Source organism: Tupaia chinensis, unplaced genomic scaffold, assembly GCF_000334495.1.
Source record: "Tupaia chinensis unplaced genomic scaffold, TupChi_1.0 Scaffold145396_1, whole genome shotgun sequence".
NCBI classification, from domain to species: Eukaryota; Metazoa; Chordata; class Mammalia; order Scandentia; family Tupaiidae; genus Tupaia; species Tupaia belangeri.
In genome coordinates this window covers 872,362-882,650 of record NW_006205257.1, presented here as the reverse complement: position 1 = coordinate 882,650, position 10,289 = coordinate 872,362, and the positions used below count along the sequence as shown (strand labels likewise).

Here is a 10,289-nt window from a genome sequence, read left to right as displayed (position 1 = left end):
TGTGTTGTTTTTTTTTTTTTTTTTTTTTAAATAATTTTTTTGAGAGGTTTTTGCTACAGAGTGCGTGTGCTCTCCCTAAAGACAGAGAGAAACAGAGACAGAAAGGGAGAAATCACCCCCGGGTTGGGGGGGATGGCTGTGCTGCAATCTTTTCTCCTCCTTTCTCCTCTCAGAATCTTGGGCACGCACGCACACATGCCTGGTGTGAGTTTAAGCCACCAGGTCTGGGGCTTGAACCACCGTCAACTACATGGGAGTCCAGCAACATAGCCATTACACGAACTGCTGGTCCCTTAAAGAATTCTTTTACTTAACTTTACTTATTTATTTTAATTTTACCAGAGCGGGACAGAGCAAGTGAGAGAGACAGAGATAGAGAGCCAAGAGAGAGAGAAATGAGAAAGCAAGCCACCAGGTCTGGGACTCAAACCACAGTCGGCCGTGTGGGAGTTCAGTGCCCTTAGCTACCATGCCATCTGCTGGTCCCTCTGTTTTTGTTTTTTTTTTTTAATTTGCCAGAGGACACATGTACTCACTGGAGAGAGACAGAAATCACTCTCTATAGGGCATGGTCACACTACAATCCCTTCTCCATCTGTCCCTCCTTTCGGGATTTTGGGCACACACATGTGCTTTGCTGTTCCTCAAGCTGCTGGGTCCAGGACTTGAACCACATATTTGAGCACATAGGATCTAGCCGCCTTAACCACTGTGTCACCAGCTGGCCCCATGTTTTTCTTTTGTAACACATGTTTTCCATGAACTCTTAGACCCTCCCTGTACATTCACCAGGCTGGGCATTAGATGGTCGGTGTGCCCTTTCCGGGCAGGTCTATTGCCAGCTGGTTTGTGTGTCGGGGGCGAGGCCTCCGTGTGTCCTGCTGCAGTTCTCCAGGCTGGCACTGTGTGTTGGCGGGCTGCTGTGTACAGCTGAGTGTGTTCCTTTCTGGCTGTGGCCTGCAAGCACAGGTGTGTGGCATGCTGAGCTCTGCACCAGCGTCCTGTCCGACTGTGGCCCGGCTCCCCCAGGTGTATGCAGGTGTCCGTCAGGCTCAGCACAGTCCCATCGTCACCCACGTGAGGCCCCTCGCTCCTCAGACAGGGAGGGCCCTGTGGAGGGGGGGCAGGGATTTGGCCCCTTCCTTCAGAGACCCCACCTTGCCTGTCTTCCCCCAGAATCAGCCGCCTCTTCAATGGCACTGAACCCATCGTCCTGGACAGTTTGAAGCAACATTATTTCATCGACCGGGACGGGGAGATTTTCCGCTATGTCCTGAGCTTCCTGCGGACATCGAAACTGCTGCTCCCAGATGACTTCAAGGTAACTCTGCAGCTGGCACCTCCCCTGTGCCGCCTGTGTGATGGCATTACACAGGGGACGCTGTGACTTAATAAATGGACCCGTGGTCGTCATAGCAACCATAAAAAGTTAAACGATGGAGCCGAGGGCTAAATCAGTTTTTCTAAACTAATTTTGTTTTCTCACATTTTTAGCTTATTTATCAGGGTGTAACAACAATTAAGCTGCAGCACTTACCCCAGTTTAATATTTGTCGTGCTGAAGGACTGCTGTGTGCCGGAGTTCCAGGAGTTAGAGACGCATGGGTCCATTGCTTGTTGGCAGCTTGCAGGGGTGAAAGTCTGAAGGTCCGAACAGATGCCATTCATTTATCTGTTCACTTATTTATTTATTTATTTATTTATTTATTTCAGAGAGATTTTTGCTGTAGGATGCATGCGCTCCCCAGAGAGAGACAAAGAGACAGAAAGAGAGAAGTCACCCACTGAGGGGATTGCCTTCTCCTCCATTCTCTTCTTGGGATTTTAGACACACACATACATGTGCCCAGCGTGTTTTAAGCCCCGGGGTCCAGGACTCAACCAGGGGTTGACTATGTGGGAATCTAACAGCGTAACCATTAATTATGTCATCTGCTGGTCCCTTTATACTTAGTTTTATTGGACAATACTCATCAGTGGTCAATAGTCACCTTACTTTTTAAATTTTTTATTTTTAAAATTTTTTTTTATGTTTGCTATCAGGTGAGGGCACTTGCTGGAAAGGGGGTTGGGGTGAGAAATCACTCCCAGGAAAATGGCCACACTCTAATCCCTTCTCTGTTCTCTTGGTATTTGGAGCATGCATGCACATGCACCCTAGTGTGATTTTCCTTTTTTCTTCTTCTTCTAAGAGGTTTTTGCCTTAGGGCACATGTGCTTGCCAGCAGGAGAGAGAGACAGAAATAGTGAGGGGGAAAAAATGAGAAATTACCCCCCTGGGGAGATGGCCATGTCATGCTACAATCCCCTTTTCTCCATTCTCCTGGGATTTGGGGCACAAATGCACATGCACCCAGCATGATTTTCAAGCCACTGAGTCTAGGACTCAAACCTCAGTCGGCCATGTGAGAGTCTAGCTATGTCACTGCTATGCCATCTGCTTGCCCCATGGTGTGATTTTCAAGCCCCTGGGTCCAGGACTCAAACCTCACAGTCAGCCAGAGGATTCAGCACCTTAACCTCCATGCCACCTGCTAACTTCCACCTAACTTTTTAATTTATTTATTTAAAGGATTATTTTATTTAACTTTATTTATTTACTTTAATTGGACCAGAGAGAGACAGAGTAAGAGAGAGAGAGAGAGAGAGAGAATGAGAAAGCAAGCTGAAAGGTCCGGGGTCGGTCATGTGGGAGTCCAGCGCCTTTAACCACTACGCCACCTGCCAGCCCCTTTATTTATTTATTTTTAAAGTTTAGTTATTTCTGGGACCAGCAGTTGGCATAATGGCTATGTCGCTGGACTCCCATGTAGTCAACCGTGGTTCAAGTCCCAGACCCAGTGGCTTAAACTCACGCCGGGCGCGTGTGCATGCGTGCCCAAGATCCTGAAAGGAGAATGGAGGAGAAGGGATTGCAGCATGGCCATATCCCCTGGGGGTGACTTCTTAGTTTCTGTTTCTCTGTCTGTCTCTGTCTTTCTGGCGAGCGCGTGTGCCTTATAGCAAAAACCTCTCCAAAAAAAAAAAGTTTCTTTCTTTCTTCCATGACCAAGAAAGAGAGACAGAGACAGCTCCCTCAGTAGAGTCTATTTTTTCTAAAGAATTATTTTATTTAACTTTATTAATTATTATTGTTATTTTTCAATTTGATCAGATGGACAGAGAGAGAAAGAGAGGGAGAGAGAGAGAAAGTGAGAAAGCAAGCCACCAGGTTCAGGACTTGAGCCGTGGTCAGCCATGTGGGAGTTTAGCGCCCTTAACCACGACGCCACCTGCCGGCCCTCTCAGTAGAGTCTTGATGCCATGATGTACCCCCCCAGCCTCTGCCAGCCCCAGATCCTGCATACCTGGCATATTCAGGGAGGTCTCTCCATACGACTCAGAATCTTCCCATGTGCATCAGCCTCTCAGAGCGTGGCGTTTTACTGCTGTGCCACACCCCGGCCCCTTAGCTTTTAGACATGTATTTATATCTTCCATGAGAGAGACAGAGAGACAAGCACCCCAACAGCATCTTTACACCGTGATCCTCCCGTGTCAACCAGCCTAGATCACAGGCACTGACACCCACTTGGCGTGTTCAGGGAGGGCTCGGTTCACAAACCCAGAACCTTTCCTGTGTGGATCCAGTTGTGTTACTACGGTGCTACCACCTGGCCTTAGACACCCTTTAAGGAAAAAGTTATCCCACGTCTCAGGACAGACCTGCCCAAGGCAGCTGGTCTGGTTACCTGTGTCTTGCCTCTATATTGAGCCCCTCTGAGGTACTAGGGATCCCAGGATGAAGGACACTCAGACCCAGGTTGCCATGGCTTGTACCAGCTTGTACCTGGCTTCTTTCCTGCAGCTATCCAGAGGACTAGTAGTCTTGGGACTCCTTTGTCCTTTGTCCAACTTGGTTACTGAGTTACTGAACATGGGCTGGAAACAGGGATATACAGGCAGATGCCGGCCCAGCCCAGGGTGCTACAGCCTAATGGAAGACAGATGGTGAACTTGAAGTCCATGGGGCACGTGTTGAGAGAAGTAGAAAGCGTTAAGACAGTGAACACTGGGGCGTTAGAAGAAACAGCGTGTATCTGGGTGGCGAAGGCGGAAAGGACAGACAGGTGTGAGGGCCTTAGTGAGGCGGTGGCAGTGGCAATGGGCTTGACACATTCCAAAACAGAGAGGTGTTGAGCCTAGGGCCTTCTGAACTGGACATGGAAGGGCAGGAAGGCTGCTATTTGGAATCAAGACCTTGCTGAATGGCTCAGCTTCGGCCATTTTACCCTGATGCAGTGGAAGGGGTGTGAGTAGGGGAAGGACAGTCAGATTGGCAAGCAGGACAGATGGTGCTGGCTGCTGTTTAGAAGGACACAGACCTGGCATGGAGGTGGGTGCAGGGAGCCAGTATGGCTGAAGGCTATAGGAGCCTAAGGGAACCTTTGGGTCAGGGTGGAGGCAGAGAAGATGGAGCAAGGTAGCAGGTTAAAGTGACATGGAGGTAGAGGCTGCACAAGGACAATGATGTGGATTGGCAGAGGCAAGGGGACTTTTGAGGGGTCTCCTGGCTTGCCACTTGGGTCCTGAGTCAGTGAGTGGAAGCCTGGGTGGAACAGGTTGGGGGAATGCTGTGTCCTGTTCCTGCCTGGAATAGCTAATGGGGGCTCCACTGGGGTCCTTCTGGGTTATGAGCAGAGAAGGGGGTGCTTGTCGTACAGAAGTCTTTAAAACCTCAGGAGCCAGTGAGAGCCAAGGGAGCAGAGACGCAGGGGAGAACCCTGAGGGATCTTAGGGAAGACGCAGGGTGGGTCCCTGACAATAATAGACCTAGGGGAAGGTTTAGGGTTGAGCCTCCCTAGAGGTTTCTGAAGGTCCACACAGCAGGTGGAAGGGACTGAGAGCTTGAGGCCGGGGCTTCTTTGTCTTTCCCTCAGAGGCCCTCAGGCTTACCAGCCAGGGTTGTGTGTGGGGAGCCCCAGTCCATGGTGTGAGCCATGGACCCTCGGCCATGCAGGCTGGGCTGGTGATGGGCATGTGTGTGAGCCCACCTGGGAACAGGTTGCCCCTGAGGGATGGGCCCCAGCACCTCCTCATGCTCTGTGTGGGCAGGGGCAGACCAAGTTCTTGGCAGATCTGTATCCTTCAATCCTCACTCCCTTTCTCTAAGTGGGGCGTTTACATCCATTGTATAGAAGAGGAATCTGAGGCTCAAGGAAGTCAGTAACTGAGGTTTGGGGGGGTCTCAGGAGTGGTACGTGATGAAGCTGAAAATTGAACCCTTGCAAGTCAGGTTGGAGGTGAATCATCACTTCTGGGCTGGGCTGTGGATTCCACCATGGTGGCCAAGGACCAGGCTGCCCTATGCCTGGCTGACTTCTGCTCTTGGTAGGATTTTAAGCCCAAGGCTCCTCTAGTGTGGGGCCTGACTTTCCTTCAGGCACCTGGTGGCCAGGGGATAAAGCCATGCCCAGTGCCTGGGGCCAGGTGGGCCTCTCAGGGGCCCGCAGGGTGGTTCACCAACCCACTGCCCTGGGGCAAGGCTGGCTTCCATGCATCCACTTTCACCTGCGCCTCCTGTGCCCCATCCGTACCATGGGGACAGCCATCCCAGTCCTCACTGCCTTTGGGGTCACAGTTGCTGCAGAATGGTGAGAGGAGGCCCGCGGGGTTGGCCAGGGCAGGCCCGCCTCCCCCGACGTGCTCGCATTTCCGCAGGACTTCAGTCTGCTGTACGAGGAGGCGCGGTACTACCAGCTGCAGCCCATGGTGCGCGAGCTGGAGCGCTGGCAGCAGGAGCAGGAGCAGCGGCGCCGCAGCCGGGCCTGCGACTGCCTGGTGGTGCGGGTCACACCCGACCTGGGCGAGCGCATCGCGCTCAGCGGGGAGAAGGCCCTCATCGAGGAGGTCTTCCCGGAGACCGGGGACGTCATGTGCAACTCCGTCAACGCCGGCTGGAACCAGGACCCCACGCACGTCATCCGCTTCCCACTCAACGGCTACTGCCGGCTCAACTCGGTGCAGGTGAGGGCGGCATCCCCCCAACCTCTCCAGAGCTTCCCCCAGCCACAGCGCACGGTGGAGGGAGGTATGGTCCCCGAGATGACGAAGCCCTCTGTGCCATTTTACAGAAAAGGCAACAATGTGTCGATGCATAATTTATGTCCCGCTCATAATTAAATGATGGCGCCTAGGGGTTGGACTTAAAAAAATTGATCTGTACTTTTTTTATTTTCCTCCCCGAAAGGGTGTTCTATAAAAATGGCCCAGAGTATTTTCAACCAAGTGTTCTTCATTTGACACGCAGAGTCTGACTTTGGATTCAAATTAAACCCAGGCAACAGGAGAAGCAGGACAGAGGCCGAGAGGCCAGGTGGCTGGGAGCCCTGTTCCTCACCCTGGATCTGGATCTGGATCTGGGGCACCCGACAGCTGCCCAGAATGTTATTGCACTGGTTTTGCCCAGATGAGTGTGAGAATTGACAAGAGTGGGGCCTGTTTTCCTGTAGCTCTTACCAGGCCCAGGGGCAGACACATTTCAGTTAGGAGAGCGAGGGCTTTGTGAGACAAGTGTCCCCCAGGCACCCGTTCGGCAGGCTGTCGGTTGCTAGTTGCAGGACACAGGTGTCAGACATAGCGCCCAGACCCCCCCCTCTCTCCCAGGCACAAACCCACAGGCACGCCCTGAGAGGAGGACGCCCTCTTTCTCTCTACTTAGAGCCCCCTTGAGCCGAGGAGCCCCCAGGCTGCAAACCATCTGGGACTCACAGCTCAGGGAAGCAGGTGGCTGCCCGGAGGCTAGGGCTCTCCATTATTGAGGCAGGACTCCTTTAGGGAGGGAGCTCCTGGGACTGTGTGTCTGGAGAGGGGGGGACAGATTACACCCTAAAGAAGAGAGAAAGGGCCCAAAGGCTCTTTCGGCCCTCTCAAATCAAGACTGTGAACCCTTGTTTGATAACTCAGGGAGCCCCTAGGTCTGGCTGCTCCTGTCCCTCCTGTGGTGGTACCTGATTGGTAGCCCTGCAGGGACCTGTCTCAGTGAGCAAGTGTGAGATCTTACCAGAAAGCAGCTTGGTCCAGTTGGTGCCCACCTGCCCTCCTGGCCGAGCCATCGGGCACACCATCCACCATCGTAGTGGGCATACTGAACCCTCTGTCTTCCCTGGCAGGTCCTGGAGAGGCTGTTCCAGCGGGGTTTCAGCGTGGCCGCATCCTGTGGGGGTGGCGTGGACTCCTCCCAGTTCAGCGAGTATGTTCTTTGCCGAGAGGAACGGCGGCCGCAGCCCACCCCGACTGCCGTCCGGATAAAGCAAGAGCCCCTGGACTAGGCCCTGCCCTGGGGATGCCCCAGGGACTTGGAAACAGTGCTGGGGAGAGCTGCCCGTGTGTGCTTAACAGTGGGCACGAGACTGAGGGTAGGGGGGCCAAAGCCAGCCTGGAGAATGCCAAGGCCCCAGGTGTCATGGCAACCGCACGTGGGGCGCTGGAGGCATGGCCCCCAGAGGACCGTTGATGTGACCCAAAGATGCTGTGGTGGGAACTCTGCACTGGTACCTGATGCAGTGTCCCTTGGGACTCCAGGGCCTGCCCAGGCAGGGTCAGCAGAGGTGTCCCTGGCTGCTCTGGAGGAGCTGTTTATCCTTCTCCATGTGTGGCAGACTCTGCGACTCTCTTTGCGTTAGAGATGGCTTATTTTTCTACAGTATTTAAAACAGAAGCACAAATCAGAGAGGCCGACAAGGACCAATGCTTCTTCATCTGGTGCTCAGTTCTCAGTGGGACATGCAACCTGCCCACCCCGTGGAGGGGCTGCTGGGTGCCCAGGCCTAGCCACCTGCAGAACCTGGGCTCCAAGGACAGACGCAGGGATGACAGCGCTGCAGGAGCTGAAGCAGGGCCCTCAGGGCAGGGATGCTGAGAGGAGGGCAATATGGGCATGAGGGTCCTGCGGCCCTGTAACCACCTGAGACCCTCACCATCTCTGCCGCCTGGGCTCAGGCTGCACTTGGTGGGTTACCCGATCTACAGTGCCAGGGGCTTCCAGACATCTGCGAGTACTCACACCTGGGCTCCTGGAGAAGTCTCCCCATCTGGACCAGCCACAGGGCCACACGTTACCTCAAGAATGGGTCACACCATGAAGGGGCCCATCCATCAACAGTGTCCTCTGGGCTCCCAGCTCAGGGGACCGTCCCAGCTCGTTTTTCCACACTCGATCTACAGTGCCAGGGGCTTCCAGACATCTGCGAGTACTCACACCTGGGCTCCTGGAGAAGTCTCCCCATCTGGACCAGCCACGGGGCCACACATTACCTCAAGAATGGGTCACACCATGAAGGGGCCCATCCATCAACAGTGTCCTCTGGGCTCCCAGCTCGTTTTCCCACACTCGTATGCACAGTGAGTTTGAATTAAACGTGTTACACTAGCCTGCCTGGGAGACCCAGACCTAGGCATACCTGGCGCTCTTGACCCCAAATTCCAATGAGGACTGGCCCCCAGGGGTCCTCACTGACCTGCTGCCTCCCAGACAGCAGGCCCAAAGATGGATAACCACCCCCGGCTGAGTCACACTCGATCGTGCGCTGGCTTTTCCCGGGTGGAGAAACCGCAGAGAACTGGTGAGTGGGGCGTCCCCGCCGCACCACCCTGTGTACAATGCCTGTAGACTTGTATATGACTCCTTTAATATTGTAAAGATGCCGATGTACAATTGTGTGTGTGTGTAAACACATTACGTTCCTAGTTCATGCCATAAATGATGTTATAAAGCAAAAGACTGCAGCTCTATCCTGTGCGGAAGCAGCAGCCGACCCCCACGTATGGTGCTGTGCGGGCAGTCTAGAGCTGGCATTCCTCCCTGGGTTCCTTCAGTTCAAATCTAGGCGTAACCGGCAGCGGTAGCTGGGGAGAGGCTGGGCAGGGTCCTGAGTGGGGTGTTATTTATTACATGTGGGTGTTTCTCGAGTTCCTGCCTGTCTCCCCTGGGCAGCACAGATTCCAAATCCTGATTCACAGCTCCTAACCAGATGCGAATTGGGAAAGGCAGACAGAAGGTGTCCGGGCCTTGTGAACCCAGTCTTAAATGTTCAGGATGTCTTTCTGGTTGGGACTGGTGTCCTCTTCAGAGCTCCACACAGTGGTATGAGAAGGTGACAGGCCATGACTCAGGCCAGCCAGAGAGACAGGGCGGAACTAGATCGCCTCGGCTCAGAACAAGATCCCAGTATGGCCCTTTTCCAAGGGAAGGACTTTGACCATAGTCACATAGACCTCCACATTTAATGAGCCTCTTTTGTATTTCTTCTCAAAGCTCCAATGTGGTCATGTTCTAAACGATGACCCTTGTACCTGCCTGCTAAGGGCCACCGACCTTGACCTGCCTTGGAGGACGAGGATGGGTGCGCAGACCAGCCGCTTCCTGTCTGAGGCCACAGAGCAGACGCCACCCCACTGTACAATCTAATTTGCTGGACAAACTTGCTGGTCTCCTCTGCTTAGCAACACGCCTACAGTTGGCACATCTGCGTTTTGGCATCCGAGGCTCACCTCTGAGAGGAGAAAGTGTTGTGTTTATTAGAAAGGAAGTCTTGTGAAAACAACTCGGTGCTGCCGGCGTTCATGGATTTTTCTGGTAGAATGGCCGGCATGGTTACTGAGGGGGTGGAGATTCTCTAATGTGCTCAAGCAAACCATCTTTTCGATTAAATGATTGTGCTAAAAAGAAAGAAAGGCAATAGAAAGGAATTGGATAAAAAGAGTAACTATCTTCTTCAACCTTCGTTCACTTATTTACTAATTAAGTCAAATCAGGAAGTATGATTTTTGACATCGCCTGGGGAATTTCTGAATTTGTAAGGGAATCCCTTGCTCCCATAGTAATGCCGTCATGTTAATACACCTGCTCTCCATGAACAATAAGTCTACATGACCGATTCCTTTAAAACATGTGTTACTTCCTGGAATGAATCTATTATTATAAGTAATCTTTTGATCCAATACCAGCGGTATAAATAATACTTTTGCTCTTCCTAAGTCTCAAATTATTCTTGATTATAAAAATAATCAAGAACCTTCTAGAATCAAGACTAATTCTTGATCGTAACTGGACAGAGCTGGGTCAGCACTTCCCTGTTTTCTACCCCACCTCTGTCTACAGAGGAGAACTTGGCAGAGCCACAGCAGATGGCTCCTGCTACTGTCCCACTCCTATCGGGCTCAAAGCCAGGTCACAACACTAATAACATCTTCTAAAAAGTGTTTTTTTTTTTTTTTTTTTTTAAGCTACTTAACTTGTTTCCTTAGAA

The 10,289-nt window shown here is 52.4% G+C and overlaps 1 protein-coding gene and 1 long non-coding RNA gene across 4 annotated transcripts in view; both read left to right on the top strand.

Annotated features, from left to right (window-relative positions):
* KCTD15 (potassium channel tetramerization domain containing 15) overlaps nt 1-8,188 on the top strand; it is an 18,979-nt gene extending 10,791 nt beyond the window's left edge. For all 3 annotated transcript variants that reach the window (XM_014584015.1, XM_014584014.1, XM_006167976.1), the window contains 3 exons: nt 1,177-1,321; nt 5,701-6,006; nt 7,152-8,188. In XM_014584015.1, coding sequence (XP_014439501.1) covers nt 1,177-1,321; nt 5,701-6,006; nt 7,152-7,310 — 610 coding nt within the window. In that variant the 3' untranslated portion in view covers nt 7,311-8,188. The remainder of the gene's footprint in view (nt 1-1,176; nt 1,322-5,700; nt 6,007-7,151) is intronic.
* A 13-nt stretch (nt 8,189-8,201) lies between these two features.
* On the top strand, nt 8,202-10,017 carry LOC114006031 (uncharacterized). Its single transcript, XR_003547804.1, has 2 exons — nt 8,202-8,603; nt 9,296-10,017. It is a non-coding gene; the product is annotated as an uncharacterized LOC114006031 (long non-coding RNA).
* Nucleotides 10,018-10,289: the final 272 nt, after the last annotated feature.